The 26,377-nt window shown below is 48.0% G+C and overlaps 2 protein-coding genes across 14 annotated transcripts in view; both read right to left on the bottom strand.

Moving 5' to 3' along the window:
• Window positions 1-1,612: 1,612 nt before the first annotated feature.
• traf7 (TNF receptor-associated factor 7) lies at window positions 1,613-10,807 on the bottom strand. 7 transcript variants are annotated; one of them, XM_086133903.1, is made up of 23 exons: window positions 10,674-10,807; window positions 9,438-9,608; window positions 9,211-9,336; window positions 8,525-8,582; window positions 8,349-8,440; window positions 8,079-8,195; window positions 7,652-7,744; window positions 7,298-7,331; window positions 6,840-7,068; window positions 6,623-6,757; window positions 6,447-6,542; window positions 6,209-6,330; window positions 6,028-6,101; window positions 5,673-5,721; window positions 5,364-5,491; window positions 4,924-5,006; window positions 4,792-4,831; window positions 4,578-4,694; window positions 3,655-3,777; window positions 3,193-3,312; window positions 2,945-3,076; window positions 2,737-2,856; window positions 1,613-2,651 (listed from the first exon to the last, which is right to left on the bottom strand). In XM_086133903.1, exons 4-23 carry the CDS (start codon window positions 8,574-8,576, stop codon window positions 2,637-2,639), a joined length of 1,971 nt encoding a protein of 656 aa, XP_085990029.1. In that variant the 5' UTR covers window positions 8,577-8,582; window positions 9,211-9,336; window positions 9,438-9,608; window positions 10,674-10,807; the 3' UTR covers window positions 1,613-2,636. The 7 variants fall into 7 exon arrangements, with proteins under 7 accessions (XP_085990029.1, XP_085990033.1, XP_085990030.1 ...); XM_086133907.1 differs by having other exon boundaries at window positions 8,349-8,437; XM_086133904.1 differs by having other exon boundaries at window positions 8,525-8,577.
• An 869-nt stretch (window positions 10,808-11,676) lies between these two features.
• The window catches only part of caskin1 (CASK interacting protein 1), a 39,602-nt gene continuing 24,901 nt past the window's right edge, over window positions 11,677-26,377 (bottom strand). For 3 of the 7 annotated variants that reach the window (XM_086133894.1, XM_086133897.1, XM_086133900.1), the window contains 11 exons: window positions 26,061-26,142; window positions 25,191-25,303; window positions 22,837-22,947; window positions 20,854-20,955; window positions 20,578-20,716; window positions 20,054-20,197; window positions 18,786-19,936; window positions 18,435-18,704; window positions 16,942-17,554; window positions 15,802-16,303; window positions 11,677-15,223 (listed from right to left, as the gene is read on the bottom strand). In XM_086133894.1, coding sequence (XP_085990020.1) covers window positions 15,133-15,223; window positions 15,802-16,303; window positions 16,942-17,554; window positions 18,435-18,704; window positions 18,786-19,936; window positions 20,054-20,197; window positions 20,578-20,716; window positions 20,854-20,955; window positions 22,837-22,947; window positions 25,191-25,303; window positions 26,061-26,142 — 3,318 coding nt within the window. In that variant the 3' untranslated portion in view covers window positions 11,677-15,132. The remainder of the gene's footprint in view (window positions 15,224-15,801; window positions 16,304-16,941; window positions 17,555-18,434; window positions 18,705-18,785; window positions 19,937-20,053; window positions 20,198-20,577; window positions 20,717-20,853; window positions 20,956-22,836; window positions 22,948-25,190; window positions 25,304-26,060; window positions 26,143-26,377) is intronic. The other 4 variants (XM_086133895.1, XM_086133896.1, XM_086133898.1 and 1 more) reach the window with 4 other exon arrangements.

Genomic DNA, 26,377 nt, shown 5'->3' with positions numbered 1-26,377 from the left:
ATCAGCTGTTTGACAAGACATTTCAACAGTGGCGGGCCGTGCATTTCAACCTTAGGCCTTCAGTGACGTCACATACATGAACACAATATAGGCTCGTCGGGCAGCACTTCATTTCAGGAGCATTTAAAACCATCAATTAAGAGCAGGAAACTAAATTGACAGATATTAAAATACTCAATAAAAGGCCACCCAAATGACGCTGTGTGATCATAAACAAGTCTGTCCATAAATTGCGCAATGTCGCAGTTTCATATAAGACACCAACCACACAATAACAGAACAAACTATTCTTTGAAAATAAAATTAACAGGTCATTTGCATTTTGAGAATCGGCTATACAAGAGCAAATAACTGAAAATGTTGAGCAGCTGAGATTGATCTAATTTTAGTGCACGAAGCTGACTACAATGCGCCATTATAAATTGCAGGTGAGCTGATTTATTTGATACGTTTTTGTATCTTTTGTCATTTTAATTCGTTACCATTAATACTAACGAAATAAAATAAGAAGAAATGTAAAATAAAATTCATTTACTCACCAATGTAGTGCCTGTTCACTGAGCTGCAGATCGAGGCGAGTGTCCCCAAACGTTTTGAAACGCACCGTAGCTTGGAAGTGGCCAGCCGTGCTCTGATGTTTCCTTGCTGCCTTGGTAAAACAACTTAAATGGGTAAATCCAGTGGAAGGTCCGTCTTGAAAATTGTGTGCAAAATAGTCCTGCAACCAGATCAACGTCTTCTCCTTCGGCCATTTTGGGTCAAAATGCAGCAACAGCTCCTTCTAGCAGGCGCTCATCCAATCACCGAACGCGCACGTCCAGTGTCGACGTAATCAGCCCTTCTCGCTGGCCCTGGTACGCAGGCTCGTGATCTGATTGGCTATTGCAAGCTGACTGTGCCCGTTCATTGACAGCGCACAGGGGCCGGCTCTGTTTCATCTGAAGGCCCCGAGCAAGTTTAGTTTACCTGGCAACACAAGCGATCTGAAATATGATTGGTTAAAAACTCTACCATAATAAATAAGTTATTTATCGCGTGGCTTTCAATGTTATTCAAAATAACATTTATTATTCAAAATAACATTGAAAGCCACTCGACTAAGTGGAAATAATATGACGTAAAGTATACAGAGAATACTTTTGTTTACATATTTATGAAAATAAAATAACATCAATTAAATTCCCAGAAAAGTAAATGTATTAAATGTATTTTCTGAGAATGTTTAGGCCAGCAGAGAAGGCCTTGCTGGCCCTGACGGAACGCCACTGAAACCGTTTCAGGGATGTGTGGTCAGCGGAGGCGGAGCTTCATAGAGCGGAACAATAACGCTGAAATCTTTTTAAAGTTTTAGTTCTCCGGTTCAATTTCGGTATTCATGTTCTTTTAGAATCCAGTAATGCTCATGATTCCATCATCAAAATGGCTGAATGTGTGCATTTACGGTTACACGGGTGCGTGGCCATGCTTCAGCGGCGCGTGCGAGCTGATGAGTCATCATATGGTGAAGTGAACAGATGGACATGCATGTGCGCACGTGAAGCCCTTTGAGACTCTTTGGGATTAAGGGCCATAGAAATAAATGTGACTTGACTTGAAATAAACCACTCAAATGTTCAAGTGTACAACCGTTTTATTGATCGATGATCAATTTGACCTTACATGATTACACGTCTACAAGAAATCTCTAAGTAGTGGTCCAGATGCGCACTCGGATGAAAGCAAAATACCTTTGAGAATGTTTAGTAAATGTTCTGTGGGTGCACCCTACTCATAAATGTGATGTGGGTCAACATGTTGCTATGACGACTGGCTTATATTTAGCCCAATATGGGCGCTTACACATCATGTTTGTCCAGTGGCACTTTGTCCGTATTGGCTTCTGCGAGTTTATTACGAACCTGCTGTCACTTCCTGCTGATTATTAACGCGTACAAAAAGCACATGATGTCGTATCAATGTGTGCGCCGCGAAACGATCCGACTAGCTCATCCTCTCCTCGAATCCCTTGCATATGGCACTCATTAAAACACACGCACACACCAAATTATATTTGCGTGTCTCTTATTAGTCCGCGCAGGTTCTGGACTTAAGTGGCTGTGCGATAGAACGTCTATCTTATTGAAATTGAATCTTATAAAGGCTGGTTTCAGAAAGCCGAGTTGAGGAGGGGGGGGGGGACCGATCATATTTCTTTTTCAGTCTCCCTGAACTGTAATCTCATTTTATAAAATACTGTAAACAGGAAATTCAAGAGGCGCTATATTACAAGATCAGTTGATGTAAAAAGCCCGTGCGCTAAACCAGCCGCGAGGAGTTCTTCGATGCATCGCCGATTGAGCTGCAATGTCGAAGGAAACGGCGCGGCGGTTCAAATCATTTACAGGCACGGAACATTCAGTCAGCCGACCGTATGAGAGCTTGCCATAATGCACAATGTGATGAGATCATGGAGGACCTTGAGTTGAACGCTTGGTCCTGGTAACCTTGGAGGGTCGAAAGGTCGGAGCTCTTCCAGCAAATACTTGTCGGACTGCGAGTGTGAAGACAAACAAACGGCAAGGAGGGAATGTAGACGCGTGGGAGATCCGTCCGCCGCTGACAAACATGATACCATCTCCGGGGGGCTGGCTCTCCGTTCAGCACGTCCACACCTGGGGAGACCGAGGGCAAAGGTCAAATAGAACAAATGCACACGTGGGTGAATTTGTGGGGAAGCCGTCAAAACGTTGGTGCTACCTTCACCGTGCTGTCCACCGCGCCGGAGAAAAGGCGACCTCGGGACACAGCCAGAGCCGTGACGCTGCCCTGATGCCTGAGCAGGGTCTGGGTGCAGATCATGTTGTCCATGCTCCACACCTGAACACACACACACACACACACACAAGTATTGAATCTCTGCATTTAGGTCGCACGCCAATCACAAAACACAATCATCTTTCCGCACCCTCAGCGAACGGTCGTAGGAGGCACTGAACACTTTGGTCTGGTCGGGCGTGGAGATGACAGCGAGAGCATAAACTGTCCCCACGTGACCCGTCAGGGTCCGCACCTGCTCTTTGGACTCAATGTCCCACACCTGGACAGGACACACAACATCTCACTAGTCTGGAGCTCAAAACCGCCGCAGAGATTTCGGCAGTGGAAGAAAAGTGAATTCAGTTTGAGTGTGCGTGCGTGGAGGGAGGATCTTACGTGAATGAGGTTTTCGTAGGTGCCGCACACGATGTGATGATTAGTGACGGCAATAGAGTAGACGCTGCCCCCGCTGGTCTGCAAGACGTGGACACACTCCAAAGAGCGAATGTCCCAAATCTGTCAGGCGCACGAGGAGGAAGCGGTCAAGAGGAGAGAAACACGGCGGAAAAAGACGATTGTCGGGGTTGCGTTTTGAGATGTGATGGGAACAGAGACGCCGGCAAGGCACATTCATCCAACGCAGCGTAGCCATTTTTCACATAGACGACGAAGCTAGCGCATCACTCTTGAGTGACATTTGACAACACTCTAATAGGAATCATATTTTTTCAATCGAGGCTTTCCCCCTCACGCGGGTGCACGGAACAGAGCCAATAATCAGCGTATGCTAAAGTAGGGAAGGAGACCCCGTTCCGGCGTGGCTCCAAATATGGAGATTTTGCATCCAGCTGGCATTACCTTGATGGTCTGATATGATCCGCTGTACAGGTGGTTCTGGGAGGCCACCAGTGCTCTGACCCAGTGATTCAGTCCAGTCAACTCCTTCTTCAGCTTCAACTCCGTCCCCACAATGTCCCACACCTGCACGCATGCACGCACACCACAACATTACGTAGAGTTTTACAACAGAAATGATACGGATATATCAGCCGTAACATTGCTTGGTTGATTTTTTTTTTCATTCTTTGTGGCAGTATATTTTGAGCATATTTAAAGTACCCGTACTGTTGTGACATTTGAGGGAGGTAACGTATCCCCATCCCATATCCTACAAGCTGACAGAAGATAAATCAAGAGCAGGCAATGAGAATCGTGAGCTCACAGTGCAAGTTAATCTGTTGCATTCGGTGCTTACATTTTCCTCTTTTTTTTTTTGGCCTAATTTCTTTTTTTCTCTCCCCCAATCATTGGTCCTAAGAAAACGACTGCTGAAAAGCAGAAGCGGATTCTGTTAATTGAATTCAAGCTTGACGTTACAGGAAAACATGAGCATAGTGTACGTGGAGTGAGTATAAGCGTGGTGAGGCTACTTCAAGCGGAAGAGTCGATAAAGGCTCGAACATCAGCCGAGGGCATTAAAATAATTCATTACGGAGAAGCTGCTCGAAGCGAGGGGGGAAAAAAACCCCTGAAGTTTATAGCGTCAGCAAAAGAGAAGTGAAAAAAATGTAGCGAGACCCACCATCACCTCTTCTCTACTTCCCTCCCTGTTACCATGGAAACAGATATTGCCACATCCCATTCATGTACTTATCATAGCCTCGAGACACACGTATTGCTTTTCGGCCTCTTCAATTATTCGCCAAGCGTCTCGAGCAAAACGGCTGCTTACGCGCCCGCCAACAGCCGCACATTTTCCGCGGGGTGAGCCGTGGCTGTACCTTAATGGCCTTGAGGGAGCCGCTGAAGAGCATGTTGTGGGAGGAGACCAGCGTACAAACGGGGTTGTCGTGGGCACGAATGGTGTTGACTTTCTGCAGGGTCTGGATATCCCACACCTACGCAAAAATGCCCAACACGCACGCTTTGAAAAGGAAGGAAGGGCATCGCTTTGTTTTGCAGTACGGGAAAACAACGGAGACGAATCCTCCTTACAATGATGGTGCAGTCCGCAGAGCCGCTGTAGAGGCGGTTTCTATGGAGACGGGGGGGGGGGGGGGGGACGGGACGTATGGTCAAATCACGCAGGTCACATCGAAGCGAGCGAGCGTGCACGCTGTACGTTACCCCTGGATGCAGAGCGCCAGCACGATGCCGTCGTGTCCTTCCAAGGTTTTCTGACATTTGTAGGTGGTGCACGTGTCCCAGACCTGAAAGTGCGGAAACAAAAAGCAAAACTTTGCTATCAATGATTCCACGCTGACTTTGAGATTCAAATCCACAATTCCAAGCTTTTATTTCAAACAGTGCTGTGTGTGGAAGAGTGTCAGCCAAAGTCAGGGGGTGAAGGGCCATACGCAGACTCAGAAGAGAAATGTGATTTGAAAATAAAAAAAAAAGAAGTGAGTCGAGTGGCCTGCCTCCTTTCGGCACTTGTATCTCAAGTTATCCTAGGTAAAAAAATCTAATCAAATTAAGAAAAACAACAATTTCAGCTGATCGGCGGCTCATATGGCGTAGAAAAACTCATAGCGCAAAGTACAATTGTATTTCAGAATGGGCATTACCTTGATGGTCTTGTCTGAGGAGCCAGAAAAGAGCAAGTCTCCGGTGGAGTAGACACAAAGACACCAAACAGGTCCCTGATGGCCAACAAAAGTGCCTTTGCACTTGAAAATCTGCTGGGGGTCATACGCTACAAAAAGGGAAAAAAAGTAACAGTGCGAAGACAATTAAACCTCTTAGATTGTTGAAGGATGAAAAGGAGACGGCACGTGGACGAGGACAGAAGAAGAAGAGGTTGATGAGGAGGCAAGGAGACAGAAAAGCGATCCATTTTCAACTTATCAATAGGGACACAAGAAACGGAGTCTTACAGCCCAAGATTCCCATGTTGAGTCTCGCGTTGATGTGGGACAGCTCGTCCTACAGAAACACACGGTACGCGTCACTGGAAATCACACGTGACCTCTCACCCGTGACACGACTGTGAAAGCCTCGGACGAAAAGCAAAGCACGATGTATGAACAAGGCAACGCTGGAAAAAAATTAAAAAAATGAATCGAATGAAGTGATCATCACAAATGGATCACCAGTCAAAAGTTGGGGCAGTTTGATCGTTGGCAGGAGGAATCTTCTTTGACTCCATCAAGATATGATCATGTTCATGAATACTACCAAAAAAAAAAAAAAGGAGAACGTTTTTTAAAAATGTGTTCCATTTGTACTCACATTGAGCATGGAAGCATCTCTGCGAAATTCCATTAGGTCCTCACCGAGCTTACTCTGATTCTCATCGAGCATGTCTGAAGCGCACAGGGTTTGTTAACACATCACCAAAACTCAAGACAAACGATGACCATCGATTGATCATCCGGCCCTCGAAGAAGCTCTCGTTCCGTTTGACGCTTACCGAATTTGAGCTCCAGGTTTTTTTCGAGCTGATCCAATTTCTCAGACAGTTTGCCCAACATAGAGCGCAGGAAAGCAATGTCTTGGTCCTTCTGAGCTAAAGTCAGCTGCATCTCATGGAATCTGATGGGGTCGAGAGTCGGAGAGGACATCGGCGACGAGACAAGTCAGCCGCTTGATGGACGGCGTGGCGACAACGATGCGCCAGTTGCGTCCGGCGGTGGCGTGAGTGCGCTGACCTGTCATCAGTCTGCTGCAGAAACTCCTTCAGCCCTTCAAATTTACACATCTCCAGGTGGGTTTCATATGTGTCCTGGTTGCCAATGAAAGTACACCTGTTGGGAGATGCATAGAAGTGACCCCAAGGATCAGCGCAACATGCCTTGAATGTTCTTGTTGTTTTTTTAAGACTTACCCATATTTTGAGTGGGGACACTTGATGTGCTCACATTCTTTCAGGTGCGCCTCCAGGTTCATGGTGAGCAGCGGGGGGCAGGAGGGGTTGTTGGGGCAGCGCACGGGCCTGTAGTCACAAGTGGCTTCGTGCTCTCTGCGCGGAAAGAGATTTGGCGTCACGGAGAGGCGGCTACTGAAAAAACGGGCCACGTTCAAAACGTTCATGCACTTCGTACTTGCGTGCGGATAGTTTGATGGTGAAAGGGCAGCCCACCGGGTCCACCTCGTACGCTCCGGGCTTGCCCGCCACGGTGGCGTTGGAGGCCCCGCCCGCGCCCGCGCCCGCGCCACTGACGGTGGCCCTGCAGCCGTATTTACAGTGAATGAAAAGCTCGCCAATCTGCTCGGCAACTGCAATGTTGTTGACCACAACCGTCAGCTTGGCCGCATCCACGGGACACTTGTCTGCAAGGGGGGGCCGAGCATCAATGTCAGGTATGGATTCAAATATGCAACGGCAAGATAAAGTACATTTGAATGACATTTCACTTCCGTTTTTTCCCCCCCATGACTCAAAACACCCGCATCTCCAATCCAGCTCATCCCAAAGCGCTTGCATACTTTTTCTTCCAACTGCATGTTTAAAAAAAATAACCACCGTTCTCTTTTTCGCCACCAGTCCATTCAAACTGACCTGAGGTCAAGGCACATCGTCTGCAGAAGGTGTGCTGGAAAACAAAACAAAAATCTCTTTCTAGAAATGACAACAGTCTTGGCGTTGATTAGGACTTCTTTTAAAATTCAACTAACACTCAGTTATCGACTTGGCGCTTTCATAGGTGACATACGATAAGATGAACAAAATCAATGCGAAAATAGCCTTTGCCTGGACTTATTTTTTAGCCAACACAACCAACCAAATTTTTGTGCTGACGGGGACCTTTGCGAGCAAAAGGAATGTTGAAGACGCTGAAGAAAATGATCCACGGAGCAGCAAGGGGATGTAAATGGACGGATGGTCAAAAAGGTCGACAAGATGTAAACTCACCCCACAAGTGGTGATCACGGGGTCCTTGAAAACGTTGCAGCACAACTGGCAGCACAGTTTGACGGATGGCTGTTCGGCAAATACCTGGGGCTCCTAACGCATACACACAGACTGCTTTGTTTCGGTGTGATTTCAACAGTGTAGTGCTCTATAACATGTTGCAACAATATGCTTGGTAGTAGGGATGCACCAAAACACACACACACACACACACACACACACAAAAAAAAAAAACTTTTCCTGTGTCAAGACACCTCCTTCACTCAGTTCGGCATCAGCATAACAATCTGTTTGGCCCGTTTTATTTCTGTGACAAAGGTTTTTCACACATCTGGGTTATTTCCTGCGGCCAGATTTTCGGCGCATCCCTACTTCATCTACTGCATACAGCATGTGACGTATACAAGGGCTGGGGTGTTGGACCCACCATGTCTTCCTCCTCTTCGTGCAGAGAGAAAGTAGACCGCAGAGACATGTTGGACTCCGAATGGAGAGACCGCACTGAGATGGCCGAATCCGACCTTCGAGGAGTACCAATGGGTGGCTTTAACAAAGGGGCAATTCAGGAGAGTGTCAGATGGTAAGAATTCAGATTCAGAGCAGTTTGACCTTAAATTTGTGTCGCCTTTTTCACAGATTAAAATGCACGTTACCACACACACAACAAAAAAAAAAAAAAGACGAGGGGAATGAGTACCATTCCGTCATCATCATCTCGAGGAGAGTAGGTCAAGGTGCTGGAAGATGATGGAGTTCTTCTATGTTGTTTATAAGTGCTGGATGTTTCTGCTGAAAAGACAGGAATAATAATTGTCATTAATTGGGTCAGGGGGCAGCAAATAAAAACAACAGATGACGTGATCTGCGCTTCACCTTTAGCTCCTGCAGCCACGGCTGCGAAGGTTGGACCGAAAGAAGCCTCCATCCTGCTCTGCAGCAAAGTAAGGCCAATTTCATGAGTGGTTCCAATATTTAAAAACAAACGAGAACATTTCCACCATCTGTGTCTTTTCCTTGAATGTGGTTTAACATTGCACCTAGCAAAAAAATGAAAATATCAATCGAAAGTGAGCATGATTACATTTGTAAATGTATTGCATAACTCGTGTGCACTGAAGCTACTGAAGATATCACCTATATATGTTATATGTTTAGCTTAAAACTTTGTATCATAGACAGGTCGACTTTGACTATTAGGTCTCTGTCCTGAACATCCGCTACTTAAAACAAAGAATGTAGTGTGAAGCTGGGGTCCTATTTCCCCTTGAGTGATTAACAGCCCCCCAAGTGTTTTCTTTTGCGTCTCCCACCTTGGGAAAGTTCCTGAAGGCTGTCGAGTTCCCTAGAGGAGGAACTCTTGTCTCGAGATTTGTGGACCAGCAGATATGGTCTGTACTTTGTCAAAATGCCAAGATCGAACTACATTGACCTTTCTTTGTTTCAGATTTTTACATAAGGGGAAGGACTGCCCGCCCCTAATTAATATAATTAACATACTATGCCTATATGTACGTGTGACTGTAGTTGCTCGGGGCTTCCTGATGAAATCTGAGACTCACAGGAGCCCGAATCGATTCGTGTTGTGCCCTGAACGTTCAGTAAAACATCTTGCAAGAGCTTCTCCATTTCCAGCCTCTGACTTTTGCACATCAACTCGGCCCGAATCAAACGAACACGCGGAGGACCTGGGGAAGTGGAGAACGGTCAAGGGATCCCGCCGTGTCGACAACAACACGCTTCCCCCTGCTTGATCATCCTCCAACACTACGCATCTATTTTGTCTCACCCTGCCTGCCGAGTCAGCCCTGGGAGTGAATGGACCGCTGGGAACGGTGGCTGTGACTTTTGCTGTTTTACTGGATTATCTGTTGTGGTGACACGTCTGGCGGCTGCTGCTCATTACTTGACGCGCACAAAGAGCAGCTGGACGTAGCAGCACCCGGATAGTTGCCTAGTCCTGGAAAGACACAAATGGAAAATGGAAGAACGGTTCTCACGTGTATGGAACAAATGATGGAATGAAAGAGCTGGGTGACAAATTCTAGTTTATACAAAGAAAAGCCGTTTTGATTACAGTTTGTACAACTGCGCTACATCACACCGAGAGGGCGTTGCAAAATGCCGCACCTCATTGCTATTGAAATGGGGGATTATCTTTGAAGAAACTCTTCTGCTGAATGTCATTGTAGTGCGTGAGTCTACCGAATGAATGCATAAAAGAAGTTGCGACATTTGACCAACTTTATGGGTGTTATATAAAAAAAAGTACAATTCCCACTTTAACCCAAAAACAAAAGTAGCTTTGCGGATGATTGAATGATGATTTAGTATTTCTCCACATAGATGTACTGCAAATAGGGGGCCGATCGTTTGAGAGTCAAAACACGCGTGTATTAACCAAACTCTAAAGCCCCGTTGAGGCAGACTGAGACTGCAACTCATAGACAAAGGGACAGAAGAAAGTGACAGTCAAAATACAGTACCCAGAACAACAACCAGACTCGGACTGAATGGAGGTATGCAACCCGTCAGCTAAATCGACAAAGGTTTCCACACGATCAGACAGCCAAAGCTAACCTGGACATTGTACTGATCGCCTCGCACAACGCGTACCCAAGTATTTGCGCAACCAGGAAACGTCCGTAAAAAGGGGAAACTCACCCAAAAAGGGGGGCGGATGCGCATAACGGACCAAAGTTGGATCCCGACAGTTGATCAAATGTCAGTGATTTTAGCACAAGTTTCCGCATGTGAAAAGGGATGGATTCTTGCAACACAAACAGCACGATGTTATCAGCTGTCATCTTGGCCAGAAAAGGATTTTTCCCTGCGTGACGAAGTAGCTAACGCTAGCTGAACGGGCTTGTTGGCTAGCTTAAGTTAGCATTTTTTCTACTAGCCATCACAACCAAGATCAATCGCTTTATATGGTCTGATCGCTGAAAACCGACAGCCGATGTTTTCCCCTAACTAGCAGGATCGTGTTTTTTTTTTCCATGTCGAGTTTAATAAACGCACATACCATCGTTTCAGCAACAGCGTTGCTCCAAGTTTGGAGACGAATTCCTAAATTCCTTTTTCCACCTCTCCCCTCCCTGTCGCCGAGCTCACGCTTCGCACGCACGCACGCACGCACGCTTACTAACACAGCAAGGCATACTGGGATATGTAGTTGAACGCACGCTCTGCTCTTGTTTGGTGGATATTTTCCTCTCCTCAGCGGTTGAACTACACTACCCATGACCGACTTTGCGAAAACGCCATTCGGTTCGGAGCTGTCAATTAGCGCGCAATTCCCAAATAAACCATAATCATTCCGATGAGGCGTTTTCATTGGTCCTTGCAAGCATCGAACCATCATGCAGCAACCACCGGCACATTTACGGGAAGCCACGGGGTAGAATAAAATAAACCAATAAACGAGTCAAACATTTTTTGTACGCATAACCCCAATTTACGTCTTTAGAATGATTGAAATACAAATCAATGAATTACATTGATTTGAAACTGGGATATTAATTCAATTCTGTGGACTTTAGAACGTATCTGTCTCAAAAAAAAAGTCGTGAATTAATTACACCCGCCAAATGACATTTTTTCCTCTCTTTTTAACCTGATTGTCGCTTTTTGTATACTTCGTGCAAGGTAAGGCGCACAGAATCATGTTATAAAACAAATGGCAGTCGTTGCCATTTGATTGTGCCACGGATTATAAAGCTTTGAAACCTTATTACATGTATTGTCCTATATATACTAACATACATGCCGTATATAAATAAATACATGAATGAATAAGTACATTGTGAGATATATTTACATACTTGAAATGAAACCTCACGTGGCGTGTCAGCAAATAGCTGAATTGCCTAGAGATGCCACAAGATGGCAGCAAAATAAACAGTTGGCTTCTTTTGTTGTGACGGCGATTTTTCACGATTTATGGCCTTGAGGCGTTCAAAGTTGCAGTTCTGTGACACCCCCACGTGGACAAAACAAACATAAAAACAGCAAAACACACAAGATGATGCCGTTTGTATAGAACGTTTATTTATTTAGAGCAGATGGCCATACGATGCAGTCACTGCAAGCACACCAACCACTGTCCACTCACTGCGACATACACACGCAATAGTCTCACGCGCGTTTCACACGATCAAAAGCAGAGCAACACAAAACGCGCACTCGCATTCGACTTCCGTCTGTCACATCAGTCACCGCAGAACAAGTGGAGACACCACTCTGGTATCCCTTCATATAAGCACAGGCAGGATATCGACTTTAAACGGCGTGGCTCTCTCTTTTGTTAAGAAATAAACTCAAATAAGACCATCTGTGTCTTTTTTTTCCCACCCAACTCCAACATGCCTTCAAAATAAACCCAGAACAGCAATGAGATCCAAGCGGGCGCAGAACATGTTCAACATTTTGAAACCAACAGCGTCTGAGGGAGAGCTGCAACTTTACCGGATAAAAGAACACTGGCATGAACGTAAGGCAAGTAATTCCCTTTCAGCATTTTCCTTTCTACGTGTGGGTGATGGGTACAGTACATTTGTTGACCCTGCATTGAGAAGAAAAAAATCGCAACCAACATCACACACAATTGGCGGCGTCCAAAGAGACGCTAATAGTAGGAATCAGCACACAGATTGATGATTCCACAGTTTTGTTTTTTTTTGTTGTCTTTGCAACAGGTGAAATCGTACGGGACGCCTGTTTAAAAATGCGCGTTCAACTATTTCCGCGTCAGGTTGGCAACTGTCGTCTAACGCGCTGATGTTTGAGAGACGATAGTACGCTTTCGATATATTTCGCTCAATTATGATAAAAAATCGCGAACAGATTTGATGCCTTTGTATTTCACGCCGATTTGAAAGTTAAATGCGAGGGAACGCAAACCTTTGCGAGGAAATCCGTTTTTTTTTCCAGGTCACCTTGGGGGCTCGTCTCGAGGGGGCATATTCGACACGGTCCCCTGAGGTCGGATGAGAAAATGTCGAATATGTCATCTTGAAGCAGGAGCCGGCTATGGGTCATACTCGAATGTACTCGAAGTCAAAGCAAAGTCACAAACAAGCAAGGCACATGTTTGAAAGGAAAACAAGTGCCACCGGTTTGAAAGCCAAACGAGAAGGATTGAGAAGAAGTGTTGCTTGTATTCGACACACGACGCTACAGTGGGACAATTGAACACACGCAGGCAACAAGGAACCAGATGACGACTCATCAACTCGCACCACTGAAGCATGGAGAGCAACTCGATTGAACACTCAGATTAGATCTGTTAACTTTGAAAAATAGTCTTCAGGTTGACACATACATCATAAATACATTTCTATTTTGGTTGCAAATATCTCTATACATTGTAATCTCTATATTATTTAAATGATGCTCTGTATGAGTGGGATGCAACTTCGGGTTAGATTGAGCAATTCAAGAGGTACTCCGCCGGTTTTACGCAGCAATTTTGTTGTTTTTCCTAGCACCACACGCGCCTAAAAAAAATCATTTATTATAAATATAGTCATGTAAGGGAATACGTCATTAAAGTTGCTCAAACAAACCGCGTCCATCATCACCGATCTCTGCTGCCTCTAACTGTCCTAACATATTTCGAAATTGTTGCGACTCATTGTGCCGAAACCGCAGCAACTCCATTTAAAATGGCGGGGATGATGATGAAGCAGATTGTCATGGCAACACAGGGCGAGCGCTTGTCAGCGTGTGGGATGAGAAAGAAAAGAGTTAACGAGAACAAGCGTTTGTTTCCTCGAGACAAATACACAGACAGGTCCAATCTGAGAATATTTTACATTAGAAATCAAAAAGTGTGATGGACATGAAATATGTTGAAATCACCAATGTTACCAGATCAGTCTGTGCTTACGAAAACACAGTTTGACAAAGTTCAACAGCATACAAGGACGGTATTCAGCCTCTCTTCAAAGTTTCCATTTTTCACTTTCATCACAGCGGAGTCTAACTTAGCGTTTGGTAATTTGGCAGGTGAGAGTTTGAGCAGCTGTCTGGCCTGCGCCGGCATTTAGACGCGGTCTGAGCATGCGTTAGTTTGGACTGACTTTCCACCACCAAATTGTCACTCCACAGGCGCATCTCCAAGAAACTCTCTCTGCTGCCCAGCATGGCAAAACCCGGTTAGCCAAATTGGCACAAAAATCAGGATCACAGATGCGCTCTCGCCAAAAACACAGTCCTTGGACTTTGTCTCAGTAGGGCAAACAGCCAATTTGGTCACAAAGAAGGATTTGCACGCGTAGTGACTCATTCCTGGTATGAAAAGATGATATGTCAAGGTGTACCAATGCGCTAAATTCAATTCAGTATTACGGAAAAAGTGAGTGAAATGTGTTCTTCTTCTCCGCATGACTGTCTTAAAAGCCGCCTTCCATCTACCACGTGAACGCTTTCAGACTAGAAATCGGAAGAAAAATGCATCACTCATCCTTCCGTATAACATCAGCAGGGGTCGGTGATTAGGTGAAACTGCAGCTGAAGCTTCACGGGGACTGTGCTGCCTTTCACCTGCATTGAACTAAACACTTTGTATTTTATTATCATTTTGAAATGCATCCCAGAATCTTTTTCTTTGTAAAACCTAACATTTATTTCTCAAGGACAACCTGCTGTAGCCCTCGATTTGCTCACGTCCATCTGTGAATTGTGCAGGCTCCTGTGTCCGTGTGCCCGCGCGTGTGTGAGCGAACCGCACGGGCCCTTGTGCTTCTCCACGTTTGCACGTGTGAGTGGGTACGTTAAAGGTGAGGTCAAGGAAATCAAAACGCAAAGTCAAACCCTGACGCACACATGCACACCTACCAATCTCTCTCTATCTCTCTCTCACACACACACACACACACACACACACACACACACACACACACACACACACACACACACACACACACACACACACACACACACACTTTAGGAGCTAACCCGTCTGGTCTTGGTCAGAGATTACATCGTTCTACATGGTCAAAACACCAGAGGTCCGAATTCCACACATAACCGAGACATCGATCCAAAGAGCGAGAGCGTCATAATTATCTGTAGACGATTATATAACACTGTGCTAATGCAGGACTTTTTCAGTAGATATAAACTCTCCATGCTTAGAATGTACACGTACCATACGACGGGTCATCACACTGTTGCTTTTTCAATCGCTATTAGTTTAAAGTCTAAAGGATGACACCTATTTTGATTGCGGGCTCCCTCTCCTTGTTGCTCTTCTTCTTCCCGTCTATTGTTTTCCCCTCGCTCCGCCTGTAGAGGGGGATCGGCGGCTTCCCCCGAGCAGCGCTGGACGGACAGGAGGCGCAGAAGACGGGAAGAGGGGGCCAAGTCCATCGGCGAAGGCTGACGAGAAAGAGCGACAAAAGGGACAGGGAGCCGGATTGCCCGTTGTGTCCATCCGAGTCACTTCGGGTGCAGCGTTGCCCAGGCGACATGCCAAGCGGTCACTCCAACATGGCGTCCAACTGGTCGGCCAGGTCATCGAACATGCTGCCGATGTCGTCGAGGATGCTCACGGTGGTTTTTTGTTCCGAACTGCACACACAGAATGACGTTATCCCATCTGCGTAGGAATGAGCTGTTGTCCAATATGAACAGAACAAAAACGAACTAAAAACAAAAACAAAGATGGAACCTCCATTGAACGGACCTATTAGGGGAAGGGGGTCGAGATAGACGCTCGAGAAAACGCCTTTACCAAAAACAAATATGTACTGTCCCCAAAAAAAGGCATCTTTGAGAGACACGTATGTAGACAGGACACTCCTTTGAGCTACGCGCTTATGGCGAGGCTAATGCCCGTGCTTTCCATTCCCGGAAACATCGCCGCTGCACCTAATGGCTGTCGCATTGACACGCGTTTTAGCCCGCTCGAGTCGACTCAAAGTCTGTTTATTTAGGACCAGAGCGAAGCAACCCGCAAAACATGTGACCGGGGTCTCTCTGCTGCTGATGCCACAGTGCCGCTTACTGGCGATGCGGTGAATTGCGGCCGATTCAGAACTCCTTTGGAAGGGGTGTTTTGAGTGGACTCAAGGCTATTTTTTTCCTGGTTTTGGAGAAACTAGGAGCTTTTGCGTGTATTTGTTCTCTGTGAGTCGCGCGCTACTCACTCCTCCTGCCGCAGGATCTTGTCCTCCACGGCCTGCAGGGCGGCAGCTAGAGACGCGCTCGTCTCCTCCAGCTTCTGATGCACCAAAGAATCGACACCAAAGTCCGTCGCCGAGGACGCCGGCGTATTCATCCCGACGGCCGTCATCCCGCTGTCCACAGATACGCCGCCGATGGAAGAGCGAGGGGGCTTGACTGGCGGGCTGGGAGTGGCGGGGGTCTGCGGAGTCTGCGGCGTGGTGGGCGTCTGCGGGGTATGCGGACTCTGCGCGGACGGGCTTGGTAACTTGACGTTCGGTGGGCCGGGGGTGTCGGAATTGGGGAGCGAGGCCGGCGAGCTGCTCTGCCGGGCCACGCTAGGGTGCAGCTTTGCCGGAGGCGTGGCCGGGGTCGGAGTCGGGGAAGGGGGGCTGGTCATGGAGTGGATCAGTTTGGCCGGCTTCGGCGCTGTGGGTGGCGGGGCGGGTTTTGGCGACACTGGAGGAGGGATCTTTTTTCCTTCCACTTAAGAAGACGAGAGAGAAGAGAGCAAGAGGTCAGCACGGAAGTCTGTTCAGTCCCCGGGGGGCTTTAATTAAGGACTAAAGTTCACGGTGTGTTCTAGTTTCTGTCAAATGAGGACATGGTTGAAGTAACACGGTGCATGCGCTTCATATGTCACGCTGAAAGCTCCGTGCGTGGGGAAGTGTCTCCCCTGGAAATTCCGAATCACGACAATAGAAATATCACATGACAGCCAATTGCGCAAACAACGTTGCAGCGCTACCAACATTAATGAGCCACGGTTTCTCAGCATATGCCGTAGACTTTTTTTTGGGGGGGGGGGGGGGGGGGGTTTGTCCAGTTTAGTGAGTGAGATTGGGTTGTTTCGTGGGCCGTTCAATTGACCCGACTTTTTGAATGAAATGAAAACCCCCCAAAATTGGGCCAGTCCCTTTCTTGACCCATCTTGGCTTAATTTTGACCCAACTTTTTTTCGAATGGAGCTTTGCCCAAGTGCGCCTCCAGTCTAAAGCCTAACGACACCTACTGTATGTGACGGCATATTTTGCCATCCTTTCATGCAAAATATCTGGGCGGTGCTTCACATCCTGACCCACTGCCACACACACACACACACACACACACACACAGACTCATACCTGGGCTGCCAGGTGTCCCCGGTCCTGGTAGAGGCACTCTTTTGCTCGAGGCTGGCTGCGGGCTGTTCTGCGGGACTCCTTGTCTCTTGATCTGCGCCACGGCTGGCTTCGGGGAGACCGGCGGCTTTGGTTTTTTCAATGGCGCTTCTTCACTGCCCGCAGGAACTCCTTTGTCCCAAGTGTCCCTTTGAGAAGCAGCGGTCACTTGCGATTGCGGATAATCTTGCGGGTGAGTTTGCGGTTGGGGCTGCGGTTGGGGTTGCTCCGTCACTCCGGCGTCAGAAACGGGCCGGCGCTTCACGGTGGCCGTGCCGTTCTGGTAAGGGAGCGGTTGCGTGGTGGTGTTCGGCGGCTCGCGACCCAGGTGATCTCCATTCGGCCCCGCAAGGTCCGCGTATCCCTCCGGTTCCTTGTCGCGACTCTTGGGTCTGCGTTTGACGGTGGACGACTCCTGGAGGGTGAAGCCAGAGCCGTTGGGGTGGGTCTTGGAGCTGCGGGGCCGGCGCTTTAAGGTTGCCGTGGCTTCCACCCGGGAGATGTCTTCCTGAGTGTACCCGCTGGCGTCCCTCTGCGGTCCCTCGCCGTCACTCTGCAGACAGACACAAAATACACACTAACGGAAAATTCATACATTCGTGGCAAGGGGTCATTTTTGCACAGTCAAAACACCCACGTTGATAAATGTGAACAAAAGCTGCCGATCACAACACAGAAAGTCTGTCGAGTTTAAACATTACAACATTGATAAAGTCTTGTGGTTTTAAACTTGACAACATGGAAAACATCTGCTGATTTCAAACATCGCATCAATGGAACAGTGAGCCCCCGCATATTGGCAGTTTTTTTCTTGGGACCTATCCCGTCATTCCCTGAAAAGCTATTGGCTTTTTTTCGTTCTCAAGCCAAAGCAGTCAAATAATTACTTTGGCGCCATCTGGCGCAACCTTGATTTTGTCGTTTGATTTAATTAACTCATTCAGTGCCAGCCAATTCTGGACCAAGTCTGAAAAGACGTTTAAATACGTCTTTGGGAGTGAATGAGTTAATAGTGGGCTTTTTTTTTTGTGTGTGTGCATTTAAATGCCCTGTTTGTGGCAGTATGTTATTTAGGCGAATATGCTAGCCAATGCTAAATGAGTCATATGAAGGTGGTTTGTTTGTGTTGAATAATTTGACCGCAAAATAAAGTTGTGGATGGAATTTGATTCATGATTGTGTACATTCTAGATGTTGACGCTTTATGGTCCTCTCCGCTTTAAGTGCCATCTTTCGCCATCCGTGCGCAATTATAAACTTTTTTTAAGGGCGGGTATTAATATTTGGCACATTTTCAATATTTGCCACAGGGCTCTGTTCTCAGCCCCAACCAATAGCCGGCCGGGGTTCACTGCCTGATGTAGATGGTTAGCTAGCTAGCTAGCTAGATTGATTGATCGATCGATGGAGAGACAGACAGATAACAAACACATATATATGTATATATAGATAGCTACCTGTCCTTCTCCTCGACCTTGTCGACGAATAGTCAGGCTTCCCTCCTCTGCAAACGGCAGGTTTTCCGAAGAACTCCCACTTGCTCCGGGGCTTGGATTGGGGGAGGATGACGTTACAGGCGGCGGGGAGGATTCAGGCTGGGAGACGACGGACAGTGTCGGCTGGTCGCGCCTGGCGGCTGCCACGAGCTCGCTGACGGGCCCGCTGATGGTCCGTCGTCGGTTCACGACTTCACCGTCCAGACCGATGGTTTCACGCGTTTTCCCCGCCTGAAAATTCAACAGAAACTTAACGTCGGTCACCGCGTCATCACACGCTCACGGACTCTCGATCATATACAACCCTCCTACCTGCAGGAAGTTCTTTTGCAGGGCCATCCCTTTGGCTCCGCCCCCTATAGAAGACATTTCCAGCATGGCGGCAATGCTCCTCACGCTCCCCATGCTGTTTGTGTCCACGGCTCCCGTTTCAACGGAAACTCCCAAGTCGCTGGCCCGCCGTTGTTGGCGGTAAGGCACATCCAGCATGCCGTCGGCGGTGGTCGGCACTTGCGGTGGCGCGCTGCCTTCCGCGAGGTTGGAGTTCGAGGTCGAAATGGCCGAGCTGGAGCGTTTGGGAGGTGGCGGGGGAGGCCCTTTTTTCTTCTGGCGCAGAGTGATGGACTGCGGCTGATTGCGAGTAACGGTTTTGTCCTGGTTGCGGACAGAGTGGCTGCGGCCGACGCGGTGGGTGACCGTGGCGTATTTACCGCCTTCTGCTCTAACATTTGAGCCTTGGCCCGCGGCGGTCTGCCCTTCGCCAGCCCGGCCTTTTCCGGTCGCCGTCCTCTCGTCACACTCGCCGTCTGATGCGGCACGCCGGTTGAGACTGTCGGCCCGCTTCTTCTGGAGCGCGGAGGGATCCGCTTCGTCGCCGTCTGCGAGCTCATCCTCGGGCGGGAGGGGGAGCAGCGGCGCCGGCGGTTGCGCACAATCCCCCATCTCGTGCGGCGGCTGGTTCTGATGGTGGATTCGATTCTGCTGCGGCGACTGGACCGGAGCGCCACGATGGTTGGGAGACTGAGGGGGGTGTGAGCGCGGCGACGGAGGCGTTTCCCCTGGCGCGAACTGGGGGGACGCCCTGTGTTTGGACTGGGGAGAAGACGCGCTCTGGACAGAGGAGGCGGACGACGACGATGACGTCCTGGTCTTGGTTGGGGTGTGGGGCGGCGTGTAGGGAGGGGCGGGCTGAGAGTGAGAGTGGGAGTGGGAGTGACGGTGTTTGCCTTGAGAGGACACGCCGCTTCTGTGGGAGGAGGCGCTTCCTTGACTGCTTTGCTGCCTCATTGTTCTCGCCTCCTTCTTCGGCGGTCCGGCTCCTCCACAGTTGAACTCATCGGGATCCTTGTTGGGACCGCGCGTCGGCTGCGCTTTGACCTCCTGAGCCGAATGGGTCATGGCATTCTGCAGCTCGCTACTCAACTCGCTGTCCTGAAAGGTGCTCATTTTTGGAGACATCGCATCTAGACAGACGAAAGGGAGGAAAATAGCGCTTTTTAACCACTTGGCATGCTCATTTCTCGACTGTAAATCGAAAACGTTCTCACCCACTTTTTTCTACCGATCACCTGTGAACTCACCATCTGGCGGTGGGCTTTCCACTGGCATCGCTTCCTGCTGCTGCGTGATCGGTGGGGGCTTCTTTCTGAGGGAGCCACGTCCATCGGAGTTGCGCTGCATTTCGGCTAGTCGCTTGACTGCCAACATCAGCTTCTTCTGGTGGCCTAAAACATTGACGGGTTCGAATGAAACTAGGGAGCAGACAGACAACTATCAAACTGATACTGGGTATCACTTGGAAAAAAAAAAACAACAGTTAGTGTACATTGGCTAATCTAAGTTGACTAATGAGCTCTCACTGTCCCTGCAAATTCAAAATTGCGTATACCGTTATGTGTGGGTAAACGTCTAGATTATGTTACAATGACATAGCATTTCTTCTTTTTTAAGTGACCACATTAAAGAGCATATTGTGTTTGTTTAAATGTGGGCAGATTTGTGTTCATAAATAACTCAAGCCCCATGTTATGGCGACATGCAATTCTTCAATAAGACCGAAAAGTACATTGTCATGCATTTACAAGATGTATTCAGTGTATCTTACCCAGTTTAGTGATGCCAATTTCCTGTAGATCCTCCCAAGTGATGTCTGTGATGAAGTCGATGTTTTCGTAACCATTCTGCACCAATACTTGGTGGTACTGACTCAGACCAATAGCACATAACCATTCTCCGAGACTGGCCTGCGGGATTATCAAAAACAAATTGGACGGCACACCGTTTGGGAAAAGAACACAGTGGTTTTGTGTATTTAGTCTCCATGATATACGTTAGCAGAAAACTAGTTCAATTTAAATATCGTGTGTGTGTGTGTACTCACAGGTTTCTGTTCAGGTAGCCACTCTGTGACACTCAGTTTACTGATCTCTGTTGTCATCTTCTTTCTGTGACCTGGTTTAGTAATTCCAATGGCTGCCAGATCCTACAAACACAAAACACACTGAGGTGATATATACGGCATTGACACGCGCCGGCTTTTATGATCACATCCACACGCGCACACGCGGCAAAAAATAGCTGCAAAAGCAAGAGGGTGAGCAAAAGAAAAAAAAATCTTTAAAAAAAATGCAAGGAAGGCGTGAGCAAATGTCTGCAGAAAATGCGGTAAAAGAGAAAAGATTGAAAAATTGATGTTCATCATGTTTAAAAACCTCCACTCGAATTGATATGTGGGCGTTGCATATGCCTTGGCGCTATAATCAAATGTATCGTTTTAAACAGCAACCGCTTTTCGTCATTTGGGGGTGTAGTTGGATCACTGGGCTGGGCAGCGGGCACAAGAAATAATTACAAACAGCAATATTAAAAGTGCGCACGCGCACTCCGACGCGCACACGCATGCGCACACGCTCTCGGAAGGCGAGGCTCCCGATGCTGTGCACAAGACAATACGCCCTCCTTTGCAGCGGTGGACCGACCATCGCTCCGGTAACCCCGCCAATGGATGACCACGCGGTTTCATTTTTCCTGTTTTTGAGCGGGGTCCAGTGCGCTTGACTTAGCGACATGTTGAGCAACACGAAACGATTCAGTGAGATTTAAAGTTATCAACGAAGCCGTTTGCGGTATCATTTCCGGGCACGTTCAAATCAGCCAGCATTCAGACTAAAACTGTGAGCAACGGAACTAGGCCACCACGGTGGCCAGTGATCCTCGGGGCACGTATGAATTAGCAATCGGGTGGGCACAGCTCCTTCAGGGACACATATTCTTCATCCCTTTGCCAGGTCTCAATGAAAAGCAGTCAATCTCAATCCTTGGTGATGAAAAAGTGGTTGAGAATAAAGGATTTGTTGGAAACCGAGCGATGATAAGCTTGAGAGATCTAGGACCGGCATTGCAAACTAAGTAGATGTTTTGTTTTGTTTTTTAACACAGGCTGCGGGCACCGGAAATGACGGAATGTATGGTAATGCTTCTTCGTCATTACTGCAGGTGCGGGAGATATGATCAATTGCGGACACCAGAGGGAGCTGACGGGGGAGGCAGTGCTCAGGGATGTCATTTTTAATTAATTCATTCACTCCCAAAGACGCTTTTAAACGTCTTTTCAGACTTGATCCAGAATTGGCCGGTACCGAATGAGTTAATGAAGGTGAGGAAGTGTCTGTGGAGTCGGAGTGAGGAGAGTGGACGGCAAACGGTCTGTCACGAGAGAGTTAGGACAACTTATAGGATGGGAGCTACTAGCACACGGCTAGCCAGCCTGCTGGGCTGACGGCTGTCGGGAAAGTCAAATGAACAACGCTTCCAAAACCGATGAAAATTGTCAATCAATCCAAAGTCATGTGTGGACCAGGTACGCTGAAACCAGGTCGTGAGCCGAAAGGATCCTGCCGAAAGCTTTCCAATCCTCGGCCAAATGTTCGAATCGAACCCGAGATTAAAAACAGACTTTCCACCGGTTTAAATGTTTCCGAAACGGCCCGTAAGGGTCTACTGGGAACATCCGACCGATCGCTCTTTGACATCAAACACTTCCAACGACCAAGACGCCGTACAATGAAACCTTACGGCCGGTACAGCATGCCGTCGCAGGAAGAAAGAAACCGCGTCAAAAGACGACCAAGGGTCAGCGAGAGATGCAGGTCGAGACCGGGGTCGACATGACAAGGGTTACACCAGGGCAGGCTTGGCAAGAGGCACATTGGAGTCGTCGAAATGCGCAGATTTGAGACGGGAGGGGTTCGGCATGCATCATCGCAAACTATGTGGGCGGCACAAATCAAATCTACGCAGACTTGCGGAGGTTGCGGCCCTCGGAGGAGCCCGCGACCGGCGCCGGGGGTCCCGCTTGCCTTACCTCGGGGGTCATTCGGCTAATTGTGGGCAAGTCATACCCAGCGCCCAGGAAGTTGGGAGCGTAGAGCTGCAGCTGAAAGTCGCTCAGCCATTGGACAACTGCCTCTGAGCTCTACAGGAGAGAAGATAAGGAGCGCACCGTCACTGCTTCCACGTCAGCCACTTTCTCTCTGCGGGGCCAAGTTGCGGCGCACGGGCCACCGAGCGCAACAAAGACCTGTCCTGACGCCACGTCGTTGCCGAGATCCCAAATACAAATCCCATTCCGCCCGTTGACGACCGAGTGAAAACATTTGCCTTTGCTCGCTTCTGTTGATCAAAACAGACACTGTGTTTTTCGCTCATATTTTTCATATAATATAAACGTGAAGTATGCAAATCTTTTGACAGTGACAGCGGCCTGTGGGTCCAAGTGTTTCGTTCATGCAGCTTTTTTAAAAAGAAATGTTTAAGACCATGGATTAGTGGATCACGGGTAAAGTCAAAAATTAAGGGCGGAGTTTTGGAAAACCCCGAGTGAAAGCGCTGCTCAAACCACGATTCAAGCACACTTGATCATTCCTGATATGCTGATGAAAGGTTTTCATGTCTGAAACGAGACCACAAACAATCACGTTCTTAAATTGTAGGCCTATTTTCAAGACCGATAATCATTTTGACCGTCTATCACGACAGTTTGGTGGCAGAAAGTCAGTCAGAAGGGACGGCTCGTCTCCTGCTCTAACGCCATCTCGGCAAATTCGATCGGCGTGGGCAGACAGGTCCGGAGCCCGGCGGACAAGTCTGGTGGAGGTCCCTCGGACCGCGGTTCTCCTTTTACCGTCACGGAGGAAGCTTTCCGCACTCTCGTCATCAAACACACTGTACTTAAATCCGTTGACTTACGTTGCGTTGTGATGTTGGACCAGAAATGAACTGACCGTTCAAAGGACAGAGATCCTTCGTCTTCGGCATTTGTGCCTAGCTTCGTAATACACGCCGAATTCTTTTTCGAGTCGAGACTCCGGAGTTCAGAAACGGCCACGGCGCGGCCAATACGCAAACGCAAGCGCGCACGCGCGGCTTTGAATGATTTTCAAAGAGTTGGGGATCAAAATGGAATTGAGTTCACCGCCGTACCCCCGAGTCAGTCATCACAAATGAAAACACACACAATGCATTCGATTCTCAAGGAAATGCCGATGCCGCATTTTCCTCAATTCTACGACTCAACCATAATAGGACAAAAATATCATTTTTTGTTTTTTTTATTACGATGCAATATGACAAGAGTTTTGCAACGCCGCATCCACCTCAGATGGAGGGAACTTGAACATAGCCACCAATATCAATCAAATGACATGACCTCGCAGTGCCACAAAGCACCTCGAAGCCTTTGTGGCCATCAACGCGAGAGCGTCGGCGGCAGCTCACAATTCGGGTCGTTTCAATTTTCGGTTTCATAATTCGCATGACTTCAGTTCGCTTCGGTTAAGAGCCATTTTATTTCATTTCATTTCATTTTTTTTTTTTATCATTCTTGGTTGAACAGAAGAGTTCATTGAGCATTTAATTTCGTCTTTTCCTCTATGAATTATTTTGGGGAACTTCGATAGGCCTGCCAAATCACGAAACGCCGAATTTTTCGGGACTGCGCTAACAGATGGTCCCAAGAACATGACGCATCCTCACACATACAAACGCAGCACTCATGCCCACATGACCCAACAATTTACAAGAGCCAGGTTATTATATCTCTGCTACAAGATCACGTTGGCGTGCCCACCTTCACATCATTACAAAACAACTGGTGACCTTCAACGTGAGCCCAAACGCGCTCTTCAGTAAATGACAGCTCGCCGCCGCGCATGCTGTAAACTCCCATTTCGCACCTCTTGTGGCGAACAAATGTGCCCACGCTGCTCATCAGCTACACACGCACACGGACTGAATTAAGACTTGCGCCGCTTTCAGTGATCAATATAAGCCCATGTCGGTAAAATATGTACATTGCTGCAAAAAAACAAACAAAAAAAAAACGGAAGCTTCAATCAAAAAGGAGTGGATGAAAAATCAAAATCGATGGGGAGGATAACAAAAAAGAAGAGCGCGGGATCTTTGGCGGCTTCACGTGTCGCGGAGCCACTCACCGTGTCGCGGCCGCATCCGAACACTCGCAGCGCGGAGGAGGCCAGTTGTGAGAGAAAGCGCTGGGTCATGTTGGCGTGTGCGGGTGTGTGTCAGCGTTGAAGTGAGGGTCAGTTGGACTGAGGGGCTACGTGGTCCTCCTGCCGCTCATTGTGGTGTGAGTGTGTGTGTGTTTGTATGACAGAGGGAGAGAAGAGCCAATCGGTCTGGACTTTGAGATGATCCTACCTTCCCCTCGCCCGGCGCCTCCCCCTTCCTGTTGGCTGCGGCATCATAAGGCGGCGCTTCGTGGAGAGGGCAGCCCGATAGGCTCGATGTCCGAGAAGAAGCGGCGGAACCTACTGGGAGAGAGAGAGAGACGAGCGGTTGGGTTCAAGATCTCACCCCACCATCGGAAAGGAGCATCAAGCCACAGAGGCTTTTACGGGTGGGCGCCAAAGGCCAACATCGCCCATTGCCAATCGCAGTTAGTGTTTGACAAGCAAGCAGTCAGATTGCCGGCTCGTCACCCAATCGCTTCCTTACTCTCTCCCCTCCTACGTGCCCTGCCTTGGCCATCTGTCTGGAAAGCAAGCCAAGGTGAGGGTACTTATGTTGCTGTCTTTCGGTGTATATAGAAGACACAAAGCGAGTTCTGAAAAGAGCAGAAGAATAGGATTGCTGCTTCTTTTTTTTTTTTTTTTTTTTTTGGTAACTCGACTCTCCCTTGCTTGTTCTCCGTTTCACACGCCTCCCTCGTTTTTCTCGCCGCTTACATAACACGGGCAAAAAAAAAAACAAAAAAAACAATTGTTTCACACAACCTTTGTGTGGCTTTTGTCTGAGTTGCATTTTTACGCCTCGAGATTTTGACCCGTTCAAAAAGAAGTGCACTGATCTCATTTATTTGTCTTTGACGAGCCTACCATCGATACAAAGGGAACACCCGGAGAAGTGAAGTCACAGTAAATGAAGATGAAAGTGCGGTCCAACTCCGCGCACGGGGTGGAGTTTACTTTCTTTTGGGCCGATCGGAGGCGCGCACGGGCGGAAATGGGCAGTTGGCGCCACGGTAACCTACATCATGCCTGCGGTCGGCTGCAATCTTGATGGCATTACCTGCGGGCTGGTCGACAGACTTGGACTGCTCCAGTAAATGTTCCTTGGCTTTGGCGGATTGAGACAAGACTGTGGCGAGAAGCTGTCGTCATGCGCACAAACAAACGAAAACAAAACAGATGTCAGCATGGATGAGCTCTTGACAGCAAATAATCTGCGTCAGCACACCGTATGCACGACTTTTACGATTTGCTTCAAATGAGTATATTGTACATCATGGACGAATCAATCAGTTGGCCTCGACACTTGATTTCCTTCTGACCCTCAATTCTTCAGCATACTGTATTTTTTTTATATCCAACGTGTATTCACCGCGT

The sequence above is a fragment of the Hippocampus guttulatus genome, chromosome 16 (assembly GCF_054856545.1).
Source record: "Hippocampus guttulatus isolate MCC_2025c chromosome 16, RoL_Hgut_1.0, whole genome shotgun sequence".
Classification (NCBI taxonomy): Eukaryota; Metazoa; Chordata; class Actinopteri; order Syngnathiformes; family Syngnathidae; genus Hippocampus; species Hippocampus guttulatus.
This window is presented reverse-complemented; position numbering and strand designations above follow the sequence as displayed.

Bases quoted from the DNA above. Each gene is read 5' to 3' on its own strand.
- traf7 (XM_086133903.1), bottom strand. From the start codon at position 8,576: ATGGAGGCTTCTTTCGGTCCAACCTTCGCAGCCGTGGCTGCAGGAGCT. The intron at 5,007-5,363 runs GTAATGCCCATT...CCGCACTTTCAG, and splicing joins CCTCAGACAAGACCATCAAG to GTCTGGGACACGTGCACCAC. The intron at 3,778-4,577 runs GTACAGCCACGG...GCATGCGTGCAG, and splicing joins GCTCCCTCAAGGCCATTAAG to GTGTGGGACATTGTGGGGAC.